The sequence below is a fragment of the Neoarthrinium moseri genome (assembly GCF_022829205.1).
Source record: "Neoarthrinium moseri strain CBS 164.80 chromosome Unknown scaffold3_Wmoseri_CBS_16480, whole genome shotgun sequence".
In the NCBI taxonomy this organism is placed as follows: Eukaryota; Fungi; Ascomycota; class Sordariomycetes; order Amphisphaeriales; family Apiosporaceae; genus Neoarthrinium; species Neoarthrinium moseri.
Window position 1 is genome coordinate 275,478 of NW_026055117.1, and position 22,082 is coordinate 297,559.

General features: G+C 56.0%; 8 protein-coding genes across 8 annotated transcripts; 3 read left to right on the plus strand and 5 right to left on the minus strand.

The window, feature by feature from the left end:
* Positions 1-377: 377 nt before the first annotated feature.
* JN550_001469 (uncharacterized protein) lies at positions 378-2,964 on the minus strand (the record flags this gene model as incomplete). The annotated part of the gene is made up of 3 exons (XM_049312656.1): positions 378-1,600; positions 1,654-2,843; positions 2,924-2,964. 3 exons carry the CDS (start codon positions 2,962-2,964, stop codon positions 378-380), a joined length of 2,454 nt encoding a protein of 817 aa, XP_049176320.1.
* Positions 2,965-7,326: 4,362 nt separating this feature from the next.
* On the minus strand, positions 7,327-7,587 carry JN550_001470 (uncharacterized protein; the record flags this gene model as incomplete). Its single annotated transcript, XM_049312657.1, has 1 exon — positions 7,327-7,587. One exon carries the CDS (start codon positions 7,585-7,587, stop codon positions 7,327-7,329), a length of 261 nt encoding a protein of 86 aa, XP_049176321.1.
* A 668-nt stretch (positions 7,588-8,255) lies between these two features.
* Positions 8,256-8,933, minus strand: JN550_001471 (uncharacterized protein; the record flags this gene model as incomplete). The annotated part of the gene is made up of 1 exon (XM_049312658.1): positions 8,256-8,933. The coding sequence occupies one exon, from the start codon at positions 8,931-8,933 to the stop codon at positions 8,256-8,258; it is 678 nt and encodes a 225-aa protein (XP_049176322.1).
* A 2,698-nt stretch (positions 8,934-11,631) lies between these two features.
* JN550_001472 (uncharacterized protein) lies at positions 11,632-12,795 on the plus strand (the record flags this gene model as incomplete). The annotated part of the gene is made up of 1 exon (XM_049312660.1): positions 11,632-12,795. The coding sequence occupies one exon, from the start codon at positions 11,632-11,634 to the stop codon at positions 12,793-12,795; it is 1,164 nt and encodes a 387-aa protein (XP_049176323.1).
* Positions 12,796-13,543: 748 nt separating this feature from the next.
* JN550_001473 (uncharacterized protein) lies at positions 13,544-14,405 on the minus strand (the record flags this gene model as incomplete). Its single annotated transcript, XM_049312661.1, has 2 exons — positions 13,544-13,879; positions 13,971-14,405. The coding sequence occupies 2 exons, from the start codon at positions 14,403-14,405 to the stop codon at positions 13,544-13,546; spliced, it is 771 nt and encodes a 256-aa protein (XP_049176324.1).
* A 1,046-nt stretch (positions 14,406-15,451) lies between these two features.
* On the plus strand, positions 15,452-16,795 carry JN550_001474 (uncharacterized protein; the record flags this gene model as incomplete). The annotated part of the gene is made up of 1 exon (XM_049312662.1): positions 15,452-16,795. The coding sequence occupies one exon, from the start codon at positions 15,452-15,454 to the stop codon at positions 16,793-16,795; it is 1,344 nt and encodes a 447-aa protein (XP_049176325.1).
* Positions 16,796-17,692: 897 nt separating this feature from the next.
* On the plus strand, positions 17,693-19,447 carry JN550_001475 (uncharacterized protein; the record flags this gene model as incomplete). The annotated part of the gene is made up of 1 exon (XM_049312663.1): positions 17,693-19,447. The coding sequence occupies one exon, from the start codon at positions 17,693-17,695 to the stop codon at positions 19,445-19,447; it is 1,755 nt and encodes a 584-aa protein (XP_049176326.1).
* Positions 19,448-19,884: 437 nt separating this feature from the next.
* JN550_001476 (uncharacterized protein) lies at positions 19,885-21,511 on the minus strand (the record flags this gene model as incomplete). Its single annotated transcript, XM_049312664.1, has 4 exons — positions 19,885-20,343; positions 20,508-21,202; positions 21,269-21,384; positions 21,444-21,511. 4 exons carry the CDS (start codon positions 21,509-21,511, stop codon positions 19,885-19,887), a joined length of 1,338 nt encoding a protein of 445 aa, XP_049176327.1.
* Between the last annotated feature and the right edge of the window lie 571 nt (positions 21,512-22,082).

Consider the following 22,082-nt stretch of genomic DNA (forward strand, 5'->3'; position numbering starts at 1 on the left):
ACAGGGAAAATCCATGAGACCTCCATCGTAAGTCTATTAAACATTCCCCCCAAGATTGTGGTATCTACAAAGCCCCACTTCTGCGACGCCGCGCTAGAGTCTGCCCAACACATGCATTTGGATGCTCGCTTACAGTGGTACATTAAGTGGGCAAAAAAAAAGAACAAAAAAATAGTCGTTTTATACAGGAAGACGGCCCCCGCGGTCTTCGATTCGCGAAATGCCAAAAAATGAGGATATGCCTATATTTTCCATCAGAACGGCCTTGTAAAGATGCCCAAAGTCGCCGCAGGCTGGTCGCTGTCGCTGGCCTTGGTTAGATTTATCGTCTAAGGTAGTGGCTCATGCCCGCTAAAGATCTCAAGGTCTCTCCTGTCCTAAAGTCTGACAAGGAAGTTCACGAGATCGACAGTATTTCCCGCCCCAATGGAGACGTTCCTGGCTTGCTCAACGGTAACGTCGCTCGAGCTGGTGCTGGAAAAGAAATTCTGGAGCTTCGATTGCGCCGTGACTGCGTTTTCCAAGGTTTGCGACTGCAGCACGAATAACACAGTTACACGTGAGAAGTCGAGGACCTGGTCAGAAACCGCAAATGTCGAAGTCGGCGCAGCTGTGCTCGACGTGGTCGTCGGCGTTGTGGTGGTAGTTGCGCTGGCGTCAGTCGTTGTGGTTGGCTGTGCGGTATCTGACCTGGTAATCGTGGTTTCCAGTATTGTTGAGAACGAGCCAGTGGTCGGCAGCGGCTCCGTGAGGGTGCTGATGATGACTGACAGATCACCCGTAGCAGCAGGATTCTCAAGTGTCAGAGTGATGCTGACATCCGGCAAGATAGTAATCGTGACAGGTACTGCATTGCCAGCTCTGACTAAGGCTGGGTCTACGTCGGATTCGGTAAGTGCCGCACTCGATAGACGTGTCGACTGGCCGTTGAAAGTCACCAACGCATTCTCAGCGACGCACGACAAGTTCGCCGAGTTGAACTTTGAGATGATTGACGTGGCCGACAGAGGCAATGAGAAATTTGTCTGGCCTTCCTGAACAAGGCGAGGTATCGCTGTGCCGAGGGTGACATTGCTCAGAGTCGTATCGGTAGAAGACAAAGCCGCAGTGGTACATCCTTGGCTGCTGGAGACAGTGCAGTCATTTCCAGTGAATCCATTCGAGCAGATGCATGAGCACACTCCGTCGGTGACAACGTTTGTACCTCCATTGGCACAGTTGAGCTGCGCCTGGCAATCTGACACCTCGGACTGCGCGTTGCCTGCGGTGTTATTCCGCCTCTGTATCACGAAAAACTCCAAGGGAACAACGATAGCAGCTGCGATGACCAGCAACAGAACGAACATCAAGAGCAGGAAACCCCACATTGGTAGCCCACAGCACCGACGTCCTTTCTTTTCCTGGTTCGGACCAGGAGACATATCGTTGTTCATGGCGCGGTCTCCAGGCGAGGGGCCACCCATGTACGACCTCCTGGCGGCGAAGGGCAGCGGCCAGGACGCGCCGCTCTGCCGCATACTCTGCCGGCTTCGCGCCTGGGCTGGAGGGGGGAAAGCAGCAAGCATATCGGAGAGGCCGGATTGGTGCTTTTCTTGTCCGTCTGTACTTCTGTTAGTTCTGGTGGAAAGTATGAAATGACGACAAATGGCCTACAAGAAAGCTCCTTCTCCGGATCCCGGCCATACATCTCCTCGGGAAAATCAAGGTCATCGAAACGGCTGGCCGGTCTCCGTCCCTTGTCCATCATGGCCGCTAAGCGGGTTGCACGTTTGATAAGATCGGGCAAACTTGTCAAGCTGCCTCGGGCCTCTGCCTGTCTCACAGCATCGATGTCCAGTCGCGGTGGTCGTCGGAGGGCGGATAACCTGAAGGGCTTTGGCGACGGTGTAGCCTTCCTTACTGCCGAGGGGTCTGTTGCACTAGCAGCTTCGAAAGCACCAAGCATGTTGTCTGTGGTCAACGCAGCCCCAACCGCTGGGGCCTGAGATGACGCAGCGCCCGATGACGAGCTTGAACCATCTACATAACCCGTTCCATCCAAGAATGGAGATCCTTGCTCTCCTTGCACTGGTTTTGGCGTAGGTCGAATCGGGAGCACGATGGGGACTACCTCCCCTTTTTCCGAGCTTTTTGTCGTCACAAGTGAAGGTTTGCCCCTTTTCCCGATGCTTGCACTCCGAACAAGGCCCCTTTCGTCGGCATCGTCGCTATAGACAGACTCTTCCGCTATCGTGTCATCGTAGTAAAAATCGTGTTCGTCGTTATGACTCAGGCCTGGCGAGGTAGTTCCAAAGCTCGCAGGAATTGCTGCGCTCGAAGCATATGATGCGTATGACCGCGTCCGGGGGCTCTCCTCCGGAATCGGTGACACATACGATGCTGTTGAATAAAACGACGAGTTGCCTCGTCGGGAGGACGGCGGCGGCCCTAGATTCACGCTCCTCCTCGGCGGTTCCCTTGGAGTGGTCACAGGCAGAGGAAAGTCTGGGATAGATCCAACTGAAGAGTCTCTCGAGGATGATGTGGCCGGAGTTTCGGGTACGGAAAGTTCTGATACCCTCGGGTTTTGTGGCGTGTACTGGAAACTTGGTGTTGGGTCCTGAATACGAGAGCCGTCTAGGATTGAGGGTACCCTGCTCGGTCGCGGCGGTCTCTGAGGCGGTGATGAGCCAGCAGGCGGCCGATATGGCTCCGATCCCTCCGAGGTTGCTGGTGACGAGAGAGGCCCGGCTAGTGGCCACTGAGGGACCGGCGTCGGTCTCGATATCGCCAAACCAATATTGCCGTCCCGCGACTGCAGCGCTGCTGGTATTTGTGGCTTGCTTGCTCCATTGTTCGGATTCCTAATGGGCAAGCGTGGTATCGGGTTTAGCGGCTCCTGTCCCGCCCTTGCTGCCTCTGCTCTTTCTCTTGCTCTCCTTACGGATCCTCCTTGTCCAGATGACTGATCCATTCCTCTCCCATTTTGAGTCCAACTCATTTATTCCAGACAGTCCGGGACCCGCTCCCAGGTTCTCAACCAAAGCATTCCACGGCGCAGCACCAGTCTTTTCCAATTCACAGGCGGCGAAGGTCGAATTATATAGGCGATGTGCGCGGGCTTCAGAACCAAGTCCCCAGCTTCAATGGCCGGTGTAACAACCTGTCGGGTACGCGTCGGTTCAATCCGAGAACAAATAGTCGATAGTTCGTTTGCGTTTGATGCTGACGGATGATCCGCAACCCAAATTGTTCTATTATCGCAAACGCGCGCTTGAGGTGTATTCGATTGTGCTGATGTCTGTCAAACCTCAAGAGACTTGACTATGCAGGTGGCAAGAAGGACAAATGAACGAACGGACGAGATCTATAGCAAGGCTGCAAAAAGATTGCGAATAAGATGTAAAAAAAGGAATGGAAGGTCTACACCAATGGTAGAACAAGAAACGAGAACCAGTATGTACTGTGGTTATCGCATGCCACGAGGACGCACGGAACTGTAGGCATCGGTTAGCTCACAGGTAAAAAGAATTGAAAGTCAGCAAGACCAGGCTGCAGGTAACAGAATATGGAACGTCAACTGGAGAGGGAGGGTAGACAAGGCTCCTGAAAGGTGTTCGAGGGAACCAGCTCAGCTTCCGACGACAGACCACGAGAACGACCCCTGTTACAGTGACTGGGTCGGTGCAAGAAGGACTGGGACCACTAAGCCGGCTCCAGCGTGGCCCGTCAAGCAGGGAACAGCTAACAGGCTGGTCGCAGGTAGGGTACGAAAACAGAGATCACGTACGCTTGTTGTTTCGAGAGTCAGTGACCCTTCCCATGCACCGCGGTGGTAGAATGCGCGTTGTGCCGACGGCAACTCTATTGTCGAAAGCAAGGCAAAGCCGGCTAGCCCTGGGCTGTACCACTCGAGTCTCGTATAAGGCAAGATAAGAACTAATACGACAAACGGCGCAACTGTGGTTCACACGTGGCTTGGGTGGGCTTCCAGAGTTCTCTCAGCGGTGTCCGTTATCGACAACAGTGAGTGACCCAAGTTGCAGGGCGGTCGAGGAACACGCGGTCGCACAGCGTGGCCAAATCCCGCTGGTGCTGGTGCTGGTGATGGTGCTGGTGCTGGTGCTGGCTGGTTGGTGCTGGTGGGGAGGCGTGGTGGAAGATACTCTTCGTGTTTCAGAACTGCGGGAGTCGGGCCAAGGAAGACACGCGGAGAGAGCCTCAGGCCCCTGGACTGGTTTGATGTCTGGAGGGTGGCGATCAAGAGACAATCAGGCAATCGACCTCAGCAAGGGCGTTCGCAGCAGTTTCTTGCGCGTGGTTACGTGAGCTGACCCTACGTTTGAAAATATGGCGAGGCGTGCTGGTTGCGTCGGGGTCGGAAGTAAACGAGAGAATAGTCGTCGAAAGACCGCCGGGATCGTCAAGATCCCCAAAAAGGCACAGCGAGTTCTTGCGAACCGAACCAGGGCGACCAAAAGAAGGTAGGCGAAGAGAAGAAAAAAAAACCGGGTGTCCTTGGCTGCACCTCAATGCATACGCTCAGACAGCTAGTGTCCGCCTACGCGATAATAGAGCTGAATGAAGCCTCTGGCTACGACGGCCGGGACGATGCAGAAGAGCAGAGATGGAGGAGAAGAGAGATAGACAGACGGGCGGAGAGGATGCGAGCGGCGAACGACGGCTGGGACTACTTGGTCGACCTTGGTCCGTGGCCTTGGCCCTGCGGAAATGACAATTGTCGGTAGGATCTCTGGTTGACTGCCCATGCAGTGAAGGAATCGTGACTTCAATCTCAATTAACGAGCAAGGAGCGGACGGGGAGCCCTGGTCGCCCTGGTCGCCCCGTCTTTGGGTCCATGCAATCGCGATGGAGGTCTGGGCCAAATTTAGGTGGGCGGACTACGGTGGGCAAGGTGGAAAGATGCGACAACCATTCAGACCCGCCGGCTGTGGCCAGCACGCTACTGATCGACCATGCCGCGAACGCCCATCCTTGTACGGCCGGTGCTGATTTGCCAGGCGCGACGGTGTGCCCGTCCAGCTCGGGCGCGGGACGGCGACTCTTGTTGCATTGCCAGCACACACTTACACATGACGTTCGCTGCTTATTGCGGAAGGCAAAGAACAAGAAAAGAATCGGAGGCCGGGACGGTCTGACAGAGATGACAGGAGGAGGCGTTGACGAGAGCCCAGGGCAGATCATAGCCGAGGGGTGGGAATCTTGGGTCTGCAGTAAGCATGCACGCCACAATCTGCGCCGTTCAGATATACGACCTCCCCTCGGGACAGCCCACGGCCAGCCAGCCAGCGACCACGGCACTCGCAGCACACAGCGCACACGCTCGCCCGACTCGTCCTCTCGCTCTCGCTCACGCCCTGGGGCGCTCCAATGGAACCCAGGGAGCCCGAGCCCCTCCAGACTCCAGCCTTTTCTTCAACTGTGGTCGTCCGGGGTTGCATCCGTTCCCTGGTCTGGTGCCTGGTCCCTTGTCTAAAACTCTGCGGTCCCTGCAGAAGTGGCTTCTGCAGCGAATCACACGGGAGTGCCTCACCAATTGGAAACACTAGCGTCATCACCTGCAGGGCCATCGTCGACCTCAGATCCCGGTTCACATCACATCACCTGCGTCGTCGTCTGGTTTGACCTGGCTCACCTGCTCGACCTGCTGTACCTGCCACCCTCCAGTCCTCTACCCTACGATGGGCAAAGCGGAGAAATAATCAGGGGCACCAGGGTCGTATTGGATGGACAGAATGGCCCGAACCTTAGCGGCCCAGGTCATCAACTTCGATCCATGGCGTCCTTGGGGAAGAGGAGTCATTTGGGTTTCCTGGGCCACCCGCAGGCGCCAACACCGCTCGTATTTAACAGCGCGAATATCCTCCAGAAGTCCAGTGCCATGCGCGATCCACGGCGCGACAGCTCGCCTCAGGTCGAACACAGTCCCTCGTGTGCGACTGTTTGGACGGACAGCGGCTGTGCTGGTCGTACGTAATGTCAACGAGAACCCGGGACGATGACATTTGCACGACAAGGCGACTGGGGTTTGTGCTCGGCAAAACGGTCTGGCTGGTCTTGATGAGATGAAAGTTTACGACTCGACTCGCCTGAATGAAAGGTCTCGAGGCACAACAAGGCGCTTTGCAACGCCCAAGCTCCGAGCCGTAATCTCACACGACGAGCCGGACTGTCTCGGCTCTGTGTCCCAATGTTATACGCTAATCTCACTGTTGTTTTCCTCTGTACTGGCTGGCTTGACTGTCTTGGGGCTTCTGGACGCAGGAGACTTTTCTGCAGGATGAGCCCATGACACGCCGTATCGAAACGTGTGCTGTTTCCCTGGGCCCCAAGAAGACCAGACGATAGTCCAAACTATACCATAGTACAGCCATGGCAGCCAATGCATGGGTGGGGCCGACGGGATATGACCAGTTTAAGTCCAGAGGTTGACTGACTCGACGTGAAGAAAGCTGTAGCGCACGCGTGAACTACAAACACTCGGTATCAGTGGGGGTTCCCTTGCAAATGTGTAAAAGACACGGGCCTTTGCTTTGTATGCAATGGCCGACAACCGACAGCCCGGCTGCAATTGACCAAATTGAGAAGACGATGTCAAGATAGACTTCTGGGACGTGTCTCATCACAACGCAGTCCGTGCTCAGGCTTCGAGCGTCTAGACCTCAAGTCTTAATAACCCACCTGGGCTTGTTCGCCCTACGATAAGGTGACCAAGTCAATCTAGACACAACGAAATGGATACCGATGATCTAGCATGGGCACCCACTCTCATGCGTGCTTGCTCAACTATTGAAGTTCAACGCAGAGGAGTTGAGTGAGGACAAACGGGAGGGTTTCGTTCTTCTTTCTGCCAGCACCTGAACATTACCAGAGTTACCGCAGACTGCAAGTAGAGTTAACTGCAGACCATTGGCTGTGCCAGGTCGGTTTCAGGCTACGGGGCCCCTCCTCGCCCAATGAGGACACCTGAGGCAGCCCTGTCGGCAGCCGCTTTTGCACTGTGGGGACTTCCTATTTGGGCAATGCCCAGAGACCCTTTGGCCGTTGGTCATCTACGTCTGGTCGCTCTTGGAGGCATTGACAGCGCTGATAGATGGGACGAGGCAAAGACTCTTGGTCGCGTCGGAGTGGAATGCTTGGTCCTGCCGTCCGCCGATCATCTCTTTGCGCGCAAAGTATCCCATTCTCAGCATGGTGCCATGTGGTGCCACCCGGGACGGCGGCCCTCCACTCTTAACCTTCGCTATATAGCTTTCCTTCAAACATGTTTGATCCCGTTCTCAAATCCAGTCCGCAGTGATTCCTGAGGATCTACGTCTGGCAGGTCATGCACCCTCCCTGGGTCTCCGATATTTCTCTCGTCCGCTGCTGCTGACGGCGACTCCCGCGACGACGGCCGCCAGCGTGGTACCCTTGAATATTGTCTCGTACTGTTCTGCTTTGATGGACCGACTGTAGGGCTGCCGATGCACGCGCCAGAAGAAGACAGACGTCAAGGCGATATAGCTCCCGATCAAGACGTGGTACTTGTAGCGATCCACGAAGCCAAGGTTTGCATTATTTCGTTCGATTCCTTGTCGTGGCATTGCGTGCCGACTTCCGGCTGCTCACGAGAGGCGGCTGGGTCTTTTGTTCTATTTATACAACTCTTCGGCGCGTCTTTGGTGATTGAGGCAGATGGGTTATTTGGCTGGGCGTTGCTCTAGAAAGAACGACCGAACACGCGGCGATCCCGACCATGGCAGAGGCTCAACTTCGATCACGTCAATATGAGACCTACTTTAGTCCGGTGTTGCACAACCACTGATTGGCCCTACCATACCAAACCACAACACTATCTACCTTTGCACTATATCGTGGAAACCCGATGTCTGAAGAAACACTGTAGTCTTACAATTGTCTAGCAAATAATTCATAGAGACCTTCACACCTATGTGATCCTACTGTCAAAATACTGTGCAATCCACATATAGTGACTGTTCAGCCACTGCGTTCCTACGTCATACTGCTCAAAATTGTCAGGTAATTTGCTGTCATGAACTACGACGACTTATAGTGTGCTTCAGACGTTACCTAGGATCCATCTAACTCTACCAAGTCACAGGTGGTAGTACCTGAACACATCCTGATAGACATCCGAACCGCTTTAGATACCCTGATATACATAGCATCAAATCTTGAATGCCAAATTTTCAATTAAATTATTATTTGCACGTCTGTTGCGTATGATTCACTTGCATGGGTGTCTTGCAGTCTAGCCAATTCGCAACTTATACCCAAAGAACCGCCTCGGTTTCCGGGCCAGCGCCAGTCTGCCATCCTTTGTCCTGACGACCTCCACACCGCCGCCGCCACCGCCGTCACCTCTGCCTCTCCCATCACTGGACCTGACCGCCCTCACCGAGGAGCTCGACGCGCTGGAACCTCCCCCAAAATCACGCCGCTCCAGCGTACCTCGTTCCGACTGCCGGGGCAGACTCTCCGTCCTCTGCCCTTCCCAGCCCTGCTGGCTCTGGTTTTTGGCACCCGGCTGGGACCGGGAGCGATGCGAGGCCCGGCTCGCCCGGCTGGCCCGGTACGGCGACGCCGTCTGGCTGACCGAGTCGTCGGGCGTGAGCGGCACCTCGCCTAGTGTCAGCCGGGCGGAAAGCCGCAGCTGCGCCGCCAGGTCCGGCTCCTCCTCCCCGTACCGGCTGCTTTCATCATTCTCGTGGGCTCGTTCGTCGTAGCAGTATTCCGACAGGTGGCTCGACCCGACACCATCTCGCCTCCCTTCGGAGCGGTAAGCGGAGAAGGCTTGCCAGGGTCTATGCGGATTCCCCGTTGTCGAGAGCGGCGAGACTGTTGACGGATCTGGGAGAGGCTTCTCGCCGTATTGGTCTGGAGATACCGGACTCACCTGCGGGGGCTCGGGGAGTTCTGTGTATGGCATCGCGCCGATAGATCGTCTTGGCTTGTGAAATGTGATTCCCCGATGCCTCCTCGGTCATTTGGAAGACAGCGGCAGATGCAGGGCTCAAAGCGTCCATGGCGAGTTCCAGTTTGGGTTGCCGTCCTTGTTGCCAACTTGTGATCAAAGGCCTTTGTTGTAAGCGTTGCGCGGCCATGTCGACCACCATGACGAGAAGGAGGCGTTGCATGAACTATCTAGAAGTAGAGGGAAAATTCCCTATCCCAAGCGCGGAAGCTGCCATAACTGCGTACTAGAGAACGCTGAATGAAAGAACGAAAATTGAATGTCTACAATATTTCCCTGACACTGGCACACTAGATTTCTTCCATGTTGATATGGACCTACTTATGCTGACCGCTGTCAGTTTCATTGAGAATGACCATGCATTCGCCCTTGCCAAAGACTCTCGAGCTCATTCCAGGGGTGTTTTACAGTTGTAGTTGGTACGAAGAACAGCCAACTATCTCCATTTTCTCATGTTTTCAGCAATTGTAGAAGGTTCTCGATGTTTTAGATGATGTTCAATTAGGTAGCCCTCGGTAATTTCGTCTACGGCTTCGAATTCCTCGATTTTGTTTTACAACGGTTGTTTGACCAATAACTGGTACGCTTCTATGAGGCGCACAGTAAGGGCCTTATAGTTACACCACCTCTTTGGAGCCCGTTAGATATGGTAGTAATGATACTTCAAGGCCTGAAGAGTCACAAACCTGGACTTCCCATGAAAGTCTCGGGTCCTGTACCGGAGGATGTATAGGGGGACGGACTACTACCGCCTGTACTGGTCGGACTGGGGCTGGAATCTGAGCTAGAGCTAGAGCCTGAGCTGGAACTGGAACTTGACGGTGTTCCCGTTCCTGATCCCGACCCCGATTCTGACGTACATGTAGGTGAGGGTGATTTTTCCTCGGTACACGAGTGTTTGATAGTGTTCTGGGGATCTATAGACATTGTGCCTAGTTAGATTGCCGCTCTTCTTCTCTGGTGGGGGTTTCTTTTTTCTCAGCGTTTTGATAGAGTGCCTCCTATCTGTGTTTGGTTAGGGGAAAGAGGACGGGGGAGGGTATTTGTTTCTGTGAAGACTAATAATTACTTTCGGCATTCCTGATTAACGAATTACCAATGATGTGAATGTTACAGTGTTGTTGTGGCTGGGCTCTGTTGGCCATTTCGATCACTTATGTGTCTGGTGAATCCAGAGTCACTATAGAATCTCTCCATCCAAAACTGCCATGAATACTTCGTAGACATACTGGAAAAGCTGCGACGCATGGTCCCCCATTGAAGACTGCTCAGAATCGGGCTGTCTGTAGGCAACACATCAGTTGTAGGCGATTACCGACATAGGAGGAGGTGCCTACACACGAGCCGTACGGCATGGTATAGATCAAGATTGCATTAGTGACTCTCAAGGCACCACGTGTGGAGCAGTTCACAACTGTAGAACAGCCCCTTTGATCGCACGTCCCTCCAATGGGTTTTGTCATTGTAGCGATTCTAAAGACGGAACTATAGAATTCATGGTGCATTTTATCAGAGCCTGTGTCCAACCCGACCAGTACGTCACGAGGAAGGCATAATAATGTTGTCGGCCAAAGCAACTGCTCTTTCTGGGTTGATAACGATGGACGGTTCAAAAGTAAGATCCTCTCCAATTTTGCTTTTCCTTGCGAGGGTGCGAAGGTTATAAGGAGCATGATCTTCGGTTGATTGCGCAATGCACTTGATCAACCTGAGCAATTCACATAAACAGCTAGAGAATTGCTCTAATCAGTTCGTGGTACACCTGATAAAGTAATTATGTGGTCAATCAATGAACGGACGTGTCGGGAGTCAAGGGACGGTGTCTTTTCCCACATCTGCTCCTCGTGCACACCTGTCTGCATTGCATTATATTATCGATCGAGGCACCAGCTGAACCGGTCGCAGGGTGGAGGGCCCCGAGCGAGGCGTTAGCTGGACGCTAGCTGAAGGCGTTGCTGGAAGGAGCCAAGCGTGCCCGCGCGTACATACGTCAAACGTCGCCAGGAGCGGAGCCTGATACCCCACCAGCCAGGCCAGCCTACCCGAAGCCCGCCTGGACTGACGCTAGCACGGCTACGGGGGACGGTGCTGCAACTTACGGGGTGTTCACCTACCAAGAGCTGGCAGAGGACGACCCCTTGGACAACCTGGAAGAAGCTGAGCGGCCGCAGGGCAGGGTCTGCCAGCCGAAGCCGTCTGCGAGGCGAGATCGCCCTGGGCCCGGAGGCTCGGGTGCCAATGGGTGCCAAGTGGCTGGTGTGGGGCCCTGGGGGGGCGTGGCCAGGGGCCTGACACAGTTGTCGAGGAGGGGGGGGGGGAAGATGGGGGGAGACAAGAGTGACCTCAGACAAAGGCTAGGTAGGACTCCCGGTGCTAACTAACAAAGGCAGAAGGGGGTTCAAGGGTTCGTCACGTCTCCAGTCCTCCAGTCCTCCAGTCGTCACTTGATCCATCCCCATCTTAGTAACCACCCGCACTCACTGACGCCCTTCAACTCTACTGTTGCCCATCTTCCCTTTCCCTTTTCCCATCAACCCACATTCCCAAAACACACCAGACAAGCCTCTTTCTCTTTTTTTTCGTTTCTGACTCTTCCCTTTGATGATCTCCTAACCACCACCTCCTACGAATCAAAATCACACACATGCGCGCCATGCAGTTGACGCCACTGATTACCGCCGCGGGCCTGGCGGTCTCCACCACCGCCTTCCTGCTGCCTCTTCCCGAATCATCCGACAACGATGTCATCACCACCCTCCCCGTTCCTGTCGAGACCGACTTCACCGCCCCCCGGACTGCAGAGGTGCAGAAGCTCGAGCTGGCCTGCCCGGGCTGCCCCGTGCCCGTCGGCCACCGCAAGAGCCAAGGCGCCGACGTCGAGGTGCTGACGGACATCCCCAGTCACCTGGAGCTGGACTTCAGTATCGACCACGCCGTCGACCACGATCGTCTGATGTTGAACGGCTTCGAGCTCTACCCCAAGTCGGACCCCATGCACAACATACTCGCTGCCCAGGTCTTGCCAGATCGACATGAAGGGAAGCACAAGCTCCCCGGTCACAGGAAGCACCACCAGCCAATCATAAACCCCTTGGGCTTCGGTCTCCGCTCGTCAACCATCGCCAAGAGCCAGGAGGACAACATGGAGCTGGTTCAGGTTGACCTTCAGGTCATCGAGGTTGGAAACGTCTTTGTCGACGGCATCCCCAACGTCGAGCTCAAGCTGATCAAGACCCCCGAGGGCGGTCTCTTGCTTGGTGGTCTCCGCGCTACCGCCTCGGAAACTGCCCACAAGACCCCCATGGACAAGCAGAAGGAATGCACCACCATGCTGTGCAGGTGGAGGGCCGCCTTGTTGCAGCAGCTGGGCCGAGTCCGCGGCAGCGGCCACTGCGGCGGTCGCCGTCCGGCTCACGCCGCCGGCCAGCTGGACGGTGTTCACCGTCACCCGCACTCGTCTCTCCACGCCCAGGCCCACCGCGAACACCGATGGAGCCACCTGCTCAAGAACATCGCCTCGCACATCCTGCTGCCTATCGCCGTCGGTATTGCTGCCGGTGTCCTGGCTAGCATACTCGGCATGATGATCGGAACTGCCATCGTTTACGTGTGGCGCGCCGTTGTTCGCCCTACCAGCTCTCGCCGCCACCACCACCGACGCGGCCGCTCTCACAGCAAGGCTGCGCTCAAGGAGCCGGCTGCCAGTGACGAGAAGGCTGGTTTGATGGCAAACCAGGAGGAAGACATCGAGGCCCCGCCTGCTTACCTGGAGGAAGGTCTTGCGCAAAATACCAAGACTGATGAGAACCAGGCATAAGCGGCGATCGACATTTAGAAAGAATGGCAGAACTGATGTAGCAACAAAAGCACCCTAACTTGCCTGCGGTGTCTTAAAATGTACCAAGTCGAAATGGCCTTGGCTACATGAAGTACATGTTTATCGGCGTTTATCCCTGTTCAGAAAGATGGGATGAATTTCTTGTATCACCCGAAAAAGGAGAAAGAACCCGAGGGCTGGATGCTTAGGATCAAAATCGAGTACACTCCTTCGAATCCCCGGTTCGCATCTTGACTTTTTGTACTACATAGCTTATGCACTATACCCACGTTCCTTCCAATGATATCCTTGCTTTACCTGATATACTTATGAGCTCATACTCCTGGGTGCTGGCCAGACCTTTAAAGCCTCGAGTTCGTTATTGTGTGAACAGGTAAAAGATAAATGGCTAGTGAGACAGACAAAGAGGCACCCAGGTACGAGCTAATACAAGTGAATTTACCACCCATCTCCAAAGGAACAGCAACTCAAGATCCTTGATTGCAGTTATTATTTATACGATCTTGCTCTACAAGGATGGGCGGACACCGGTTAGCTACTTAGTCCACCCATCGCAAAACAACTGTCGTATTCATAGTCAAATTTCCCGATCGTATGAATCGAGCAGGGACCACAGTTTCCAACTCGACACGGTTTCCAAGTCGGATTTGCTTAAAATTCTATCCGAGACTCCCGCTATGAAACGCCTATGAAGTGCCAGTGAAGTGTACCTCTCTGCCCCCATACCTCATCGTGGCTTGCCTCCCAAGAGTTGAGACAAGACATCTGCGAGCTCCTCAGGGACGCTGGCAAACGCGCTGTGGCCTCCACTGACGCTCAGTTGCACGAGATCCTCGCCGCAGGCAGTTGCCAGGGCCTTCTGGTGCTCGGGAGGAAACAGAGCGTCGCCCTCGCATACGATATACGCCTTGGGGATGGCGACTTCCGGCACGGCAAAGTCAACACCCGTGGTGAAGGCTTCGTAGGAGCTGGGCACCAAGCTGTCGAAGGCGGCCTGGGCCCTGTCCGGGGGGAAGTCGTTGTAGAGCAGATCTTTGGCCTTCTCATTTACGAAGAGCTGGTTCTAGTTTTCGTGTTAGATCAATCTGAGCAGACATACCTCCTCTGGGTGCCGACTTGGACACGAAAGACAGAACATGAGAAGACCGACTCACCCTCCCCGGCCCGAGCTCGATGACCTTGTGCCACGGCAGCCAGCTGCCACCCGAGACGGACATGACGCTCATGCCCTTCGCCGGCATCGCAAAGGCGCAGAGGAAGGCCACTTGGCTGAAGCCGCCGCTCTGCCCCGCCGCCCGCCGCTCCTCGACGCCGTGCCCGCGCGTCGCGATGCAGGCGGGGATGCCGCCGTACGAGTGACCCAGCAGCACGACGCTGCGGCCCTGCGCGAAGAGCGGCGCCGCCGTCTCGAGCAGCACGGCCACGTCGGCGTCCCAGCCGATGCCGGTCTTGCCCGCCCCTAGGGTGGCGAGCTCCGGGACCAGAAGCTCGTACCCGCGGGCTGCGAGGGCATCTCGGAGGGGGTCGTACAAGCTGGGTGCGTGCCAGGCTCCGTGGGCGAGGAGTATGACTGGCTTGTTAGTCGCCATTATTTCTATCGAACTATATTCTGAGATGCGAGGGTGGATTGTGCTAAGGGGTAAAACCTGCCGGTCTTCAAGACGAAGATGTTGGTTTATGCCAGAACGCCTTGGACGTCACTTGGTCATGTTCTCTGATCATTCCAGGGTGACACTATATGCACTGCAGCGGAGGATTGACCTATTGATGGAAGAACGAGCATTGTGTTTCCCCTGTAGACGCATATGCTCCGTGGTAAGTGCTGCATGGCACGGCCTTGCGTCAAAATTAGTGTTACATGGTTCTGTTGGCTGTGAAGTTCTCGCGACTGCAGCTTCGTCAATATCCGGTTACTATGAGCGTGGCAGCTGATTGGTCCATGCTTTACATGCAAGGCATGCTCGCAACAACGCAGCCAACTGCCAACATATCAATCCCTTATTCCAAAACCGGGAATTCCTCTTCCTTGAGTGGAAGTTGCCCCGCTTTATACTCCTGTCACTTGAACTTTGATCTTCGACGCTTGCACATCCATTTATCACAAAAATGCAAGAAATAATGGACAAGTCACACTGCATTACGTGTATACTCATCGTTTCTCGGGTCACGCATATGGACATGTGCTCATCCGATCAAAGGGGAATAGAGCGTCCCTGCGTTTGGCCAATGACCTCATCTAGTAACTCAGGTCCCGTGTTGTTCACCTCCAGTATAGCCAAGACATGCTGTGTATCGAGGCCCTAATCTGCACAAGAGCGGCACAAAGTGTAGATAACTGATACAACCTCAGGTGTATGAATACGTAGAAACAAAGATACAGATTTCCCCTGCCCATTGGGCGTAAGGACCAATAGAACGACCTCAAATGATGGTCGCAGGTCCAACATCCAAGTGACCCACATCTGTTTTCGCCTGTCCTCCTCTCATTCAACTTCGTCGTATATCCCTTGCATGCACTTCTTGCACGTTCTGTTAAGCCCAGCCCAAACTCTGTCCAACAGTTCAACACCTCTTATACTCGTATGGTCTTCCCAATTGCACATCTGCAGAAGGACCTTTTAAACTACTATAACACATGGCCAGCCATGATCTTCACAAGGACCAGCTAGTTCCAACGGAGAGCCACACGTTCCCAGTAGAGAGAGACAACACCGTCTCGCACGAACCTCTGCACCAGCCCACGGTCTCGCGCGGGGCTTCAGATGCCGGTCCACCACCGGATGGCGGCCTTCTGGCCTGGCTTCACGTAGCTGGCGGATTCATGTTGTTCTTCAACTCGTGGGGCATTCTCAACACCTTTGGTGTTTTCCAGACTTACTATGAATCCGGCACTCTGTTCGCGGCGTCATCTTCAGAGATCTCGTGGATTGGAGCTGTTCAGGCTTTCCTCCTTCTCTTGGTGGGCTTCCTTGTCGGCCCGGTCTACGATAGGGGACACCTCCGGCTCTTGTTAGCTGTTGGTTCGTTCGCTGTCGTTTTTGGACACATGATGCTGAGCATATGTACGGAGTACTGGCAGGCCATGCTATCCCAAGGGTTCTGCATCGGCATTGGAGCTGGCTGCCTCTTCGTCCCGTGCATCTCCATCCTTCCTACGTACTTTAGTCGGAAGTTGGGCCTCGCGGTCGGGCTGGCTTCATCTGGGTCCTCAATCGGCGGCGTCATCTACCCAATCGTCCTGGACCAGTCATTGAGCCGAATCGGCTTTGCCTGGTCGGTTCGCGTCTTGGGATTTATCGCCCTTGGGACCCTGCTTATGCCCTTGGTAGTCATGCGGATGCGTGTGACACCGCCAAGGCTTCGGGCTTTCTTCGACTGGTCTGCCTTCGTTGACCTCCCGTTCATGTTCTTTGTTGTAGCCACTCTTATTGGGTTCATGGGGATGGCTACGCTTCTGTTTTACCTTTCGTTTTACGCTGCCAATACAAACACGACCGACGCTCGCATGGCCTTCTATATAGTGTCTATCTTCAACACGGCATCATGCCTCGGTAGGGTTCTACCCAACGCCCTGTCCGACATTACTGGGCCGTTCAACATCATGGCGCCGTGTGCTATTGTCACAGGCATCTTGGCGTTTTGCATGATCCCGGCCCGGGGGTCAGAAGCATCTCTCATCGCCCTTACAGTGCTGGCAGGCTTCTTCAGCGGCGTCTTCGTCTCCATGCCCGCAGTGTGTTTTGTGCCCTTGACAAGAGACAAGAGCATGATTGGTACCCGCATTGGTATGGGCTGTGGCATGATGGCATTCGGATTGCTCATCGGCGGCCCTGGCGCAGGTGCCATACTCGGGACCTCCGAGCCCTTGAGCTGGCCAGCGTTGTGGCTATACTGCGGCGTGTCCACATGCGCGTCAGGCTTGATGTATACTGCGCTACGATTATACAGGTCTGGGCTTAAACTAAGTAGTAAAGTATGAAACTAGTATCTGCGGATAATGTGGAAGAAGATTGATACCACGCTAAGTCACTACTTATGGACAGACCGGAGATCAGTCTACCAAAGCAGCGTCTCTCGTCCAACCAGGTTACTCCAACGAACTTGTTATAACTCTGCCGTGATACCTCTATGCCGTCTACTTGCAAGACGAGTATGTCACATTTGTTGATAGTATGCGCACAGGCCTTTGGCGACGTGACTAAACATGACAAGCAAAAACCCATTTTGCAGTTATGCTAATGAACCAAGCCCACATGAGTATTCCATTTGTTTGAAGCCTCGAGAAGTGCAAAAAGAGATGTGCTGTGTTCGGGAATTGAACCCGAATCTAGCGCTTGGAAGGCGCTAATGCTGACCATTACACCAACACAGCCTCGATGTGCTAGCCAAAAGACGGTGACGCTTTGACTTGCTCGTCGTTCGGGCGGATTTGCCGCATTATGTTCTGACCTACCAGCTGAATCTCAGGACTGTGCTGTGGGGGCTCTATGGTGGGTGGGGATGTCTTCGGGTCCTGCCTGGGTCTTGGCAGCGAAACCTTGCCGGTCAATTGGACCTCCAGGAAAAGCGTCGAGCGACCCGCACACAAGCTACGCCTACCTACTAACTTAACGTCGACGAAGGAACGCTGGAACGCAGCTCCGCAATAGTCCTCCATCTGCAGGTCTACAGCTTCGACACCCAGCAGGGAGGCCGAATCACACTGGAATACGGATCAGGTCCTGTGTCTGGGTCTACGGGATACAATGGCCTAAGCCACGCCTGGCTCTGCTTCTGTATGCCATTCGTTGAACATCGACAACCAACGCTACCTGAAGTACGGAACACTGGTTGAGCTTCGCATAGGCCCGGCCTGGGAAGACACAGACGAGTAAAGATGCAGTCGCGAATACTCCTCCGGCGGGTGCTCGTCTTGCCGCCTGCGAAGCCTACGGCGGCATCATCCACAGGCGCAACCCGCTTCTTCACCCGACACACGAACCTAAGCTCCCAGAACCGGCCACAGCTGCCCTTTCTCTCAGTGCCGCTGGCGCGTCGGAGCCAGCAGTTTCGGTACCTGACCACGGAGCGCAAGCGATGGCTGGCCTACGAGGTCTTCCTCGGCTTCAAGTACATCGTCTACACTTGGGCCATCGGGGCCTTCCTTCTCGTCGCCTACTACAGCATCCAGCAGGAGTGGCTCGAGAGGCGGTATCCCAGCCCGCACGAATGGCGCTTCGTCACACGCCTACGCTTCCGCCTCATGCGCTGGGGCCCGGACCGCAACGACACTCCCGAGCCCAACTGGGTGCAGATTGCCAACTACGCCAAGAACATCCTCGAGCGGCTCGAGGACCCGAATGTGGACGGTGCCGGCCTGCAGGACCTGACTGAGGGCGGCATGTATATTGATGGTATTGGCAAGTCCGGCTACGATGTCACAGCCAAGTCTGAGCCGTGGCAGAGGGGTTACTACGAGGTGCTCATGTGCTGCGCCAAGGCCGCCGAGCAGCTCGACAACCACGTCCTCGACACGAAGCGCGGCGTCGTCTTCCCGGCCGACCAGGTCTACGGCCCGTCGAACCCGAATCCCAAGCCCATCCCGCCCGGGTCGCCGAGCGCGCCGCACGAGGATGACTGCGAGCCCTTCTACGAGCCGCCCGAGACTTTCTATATGCGGATCCTGACGACGCGCGGCTTCACCAGCCGGCAGAAGATGGACGCCGCGCTCGAGTACGCGTCGTGGCTCGACTTCAAGGGCATCCCCGAGGCATCCGAGCGCATGTACGAGTGGGCGCTGCAGCTGGCCACTGAGAACACACTCCCTACGGCGCTGCCCTACAACACCGAGACGTACGTCCTCGAGGACGGCGCTGCGAAGCCATCGGCGAACGTCCTGACGTCGCTCACCGCACTCGCGGCGCACAAGGCGCGCAACGATGAGATCTCTACGGCACTACCTATCCTGGTCTCGATCCTGCGCGCCCGTCGCTCGCTCTCCACTGCCTCTCCTACTGGTTCTTCGAATGCTATGACACCCGAAGACACGAAAACGCCCTGGACAGCCAGCAACATCCTGGGCGTGGTCAGACGCCTCGTGGCACCCCCGGCGTATCCGCCTCAGCCCGACAGCGGCGAGGCGCCGCCGGTTCGCGACGCCAAAGCGCTCTGTGAGGAGGCCGGGCTCAACCTGTACATCGGCGAGATCATCTACGCCGGCAGCAAGAAGTCGTCGTCTCCGGGGGCCTCGGCCCGCGAGGACGGGCTGGCCTGGACGCGCGACGCCGTTGACGCGGCCGAGGAGCAGCTGCACAAGCTGAACGACGACGACGCCACCGCGGGCCAGCGCCCGGACCCGGCCGCCCTGCGCACCTGCAAGGACTGCCTCAACACGGGGCTCGGCAACTGGGCCAAGATGGTGGGGCGGCTGGCCCGGGAGGAGCGCGAGAGGCAGGAGGCATTGGGGCCCGCACCCAAGGCCGCGGGCTGGTTCGCCTTCTGGGGTGACGGCGAGGCGGCCCTGAGGGCCGGCGAGGTTGGCAGGTGGACCGCCGAGGAGGAGGTCGTCAAGGAGAGGACACGACGGGCGCAGGAACTGTTGGACGAGCTCGAGGCCCCGCGGCCGGGCCTGGCCTCGCTGTTCTGGGCGTAGAGCAGCGGACGAAAAGAAACGCGTCGGGTGGTTTCCCGTACGCTGCGAGGAACTGTAATGTACGGATGGAGACAAACGGATCACATTCGCTAATGTACATAGTTATAGTCGCGTGTGCAATGCCGGATACGCGGGAAGGTTTTGCTTTCACGCAAATGGGATGTAAGAGCATGATTGGGGGCACAACTCGCATTGCAGGATACTAGTAGGACTATCAATCCCTGTCTACAAGCCAGTCATCTATTTGCGGCTTCCATTTCGTGAATCGTGGGTGTTTTTTCTGGCAATGCTGAACATCACAGGGAGCCGCCGTTGAGTAGCATTGACACAAAACCGAGCCAAACTCATGGGTCGGAGACTGGAAATGAGCTGTCTGGTCATGTTCTGCCAGTATCGTGTCCCAATCTGCAGACACCAAATCGTCGACCATGCGAGCCTCAGTGAAAGATAAGGCCCTTCTCGAGCTCCCTGATAATCTCGTCATCCTCATCCTCGTCCTCTCTCTTGCCACCGCCCTGGCCATCCCAGACCTCCGTAGCCGGGCCGGCGCCGAAATCCGTGGGCGACTGCTCGCGGACCGGAGCGCTCGTGTACTTGCTCCAAGGGTCCTCCTCCTCCTCCTCCCCGTCGTCGTCGTCGCCTCCCAGGCCCGGGTCGGCGTACATGACGGCCATGGCCGGGTTGGCGTAGTTGCCGCGGCCGGCGCGCGCGACCTCGGCAAGCCAGCCGGCCAGGTGCGGCAGGCAGGCGCCCAGCAGGGCCTCGACGTAGTGCGGCTCACCGCCGCTGAAGAGCGGGCAGCCCAGGCGCGTGAAGGCGGTCGTGTTCGCGTTGCCGTCCGGGCCCGAGATCGGGGTGCCCAGCGGGTCCGAGGACGTGGCGTACGCGCGTGCTTTCTGTAGGGGGCAAGACAAAGGAGGTCAGCCTGGGTATGTCACGGTGATTGTCCTCATCATCAAGAGCAGACATATTACAGGAGAGAGAAAACCCCGTTGCGGAGGGTGGGAAAATACATGATGGTGAAAAGGGGGCTGCAAGCGCCATGAGGCTCATCACATACCTTTCGCAAGAACTCGCGAAACGCGCTGCACTTGATGTTGTCCGCGGCGTGGTACCCGCCCACGATGGCGAGGCAGTTGAGCCGGCCCGCGAGCCTCGCCCACGTCACGGGCCAGTCCAGGTACTGCTCGAGGGCGTCGGCGCCGTCGCCCACGGCGATGACGTCGAGCCCCGCGCCCGCGCCGACCAGGGCCGGCACCACCTGCTCGAAGACGTAGGCAATGTGCTCCCGGGCGTCGCCGTTGCCGGGCACGCGCTCCCGCTCGCCGTCCCACCGCGGGCCCGCGTGCACGGCGCTCGGCATGGGCGCGCCGCCGGAGCCCACCAGGGTCAGGGTGCGGCGCAGCGCGGGCGACCAGACCGTCTGGCCCGTGTTGGCGAGGATGATGCCAGGGGGCGAGGCATCGTGGTCGTCGCTGTCGGTAGGGGATGACGGCTGGGCCTGCAGCGTCTTGACCACCGAGACCATGCTGCCGTTGTCGACGCCGCCGGGCCCGCCCAGCACGCGGTGCGCCAGGATGCCCAGGTCCTGGTACGTCTCGCCGATGACGACGACGACGCGCGACTTATCCTTAATGTCGGACGAGACGAAGACGGGCAGGTGCGGCTGCGAGATGTCGGTCGTGCCCAGGGGGAGCAGCGTCTTCTTCAGGCCGAGGGCCTCGAGGCGCTGGTGGACTACCTTCTCGACGGCCTCTGGATTCCCACGTCTTGTGGTGAGCAGAAGTGTCGCAAATGAGGGAACATGTTTGGGCTAGTTACCATTCATGGCGAAGCGCTGACGATCATTGTAGCGCTGGTTCTTGTTGATGAAGAACTTGAAGTAGTACTTCTCATCCTCAAGTGAGCGTATCTCATCGGACTCGTTGACAAAATAGCTGCGTAACGTGTCAGTCACGATCGGTTGCGATAAATGCCCGCTGCACATCCGGCTTACCCCAGCTTCTCCAGGTCGGAAGGAAAGTACGGGTCCTCGGGCAGACCATCCCAAGTACGGTAGAACATGGTGGCAATATGAGCTGGAGATGTTCTGGTTGGTAGCAGGCCAGGCGGAGGTAATCTCGCAAGAGTTGTGTACGTGATGTGAGGTTTTTGATGGGCGAACTTGAGGCGCGGTAAAGAGAGAAGATGCGGTGGTTCCCAGAGTATGTTGATCTCGAAGGGAAGGACTGACCCAACAAGTACAATCAGTACAAGAAAGCCCCCTTCGAAAGCGTTTGTTGCGCGTATTTGAAAGCTGCCGGGAGAAGAACTACTGTTTATCGACCAACTTGCGGTGTTGCCAGGTCGGCAGGCTGATTGTAGGAATACAAACAGAAGGTAATGAAGGATACCTGCATATAAACTTACCTGCAGTTGAAAGGGTCGAACGTGAGGTCTGCGGGTATCGTAGGATCAGTCCTTGAATGTCATCTTTGTAGTGTGAGCATGTGGGCGTCTTCAATCGCAATAGGGGGGTAATGCTTGGATCGTCCAGCAACGGACACCACGACAGAAGCCAATCTCATAGTCACGCATCCGGCACCGGGTTTTGTACACTTTCTATCATACATTTGGGGGTACAGAGATCTATGTT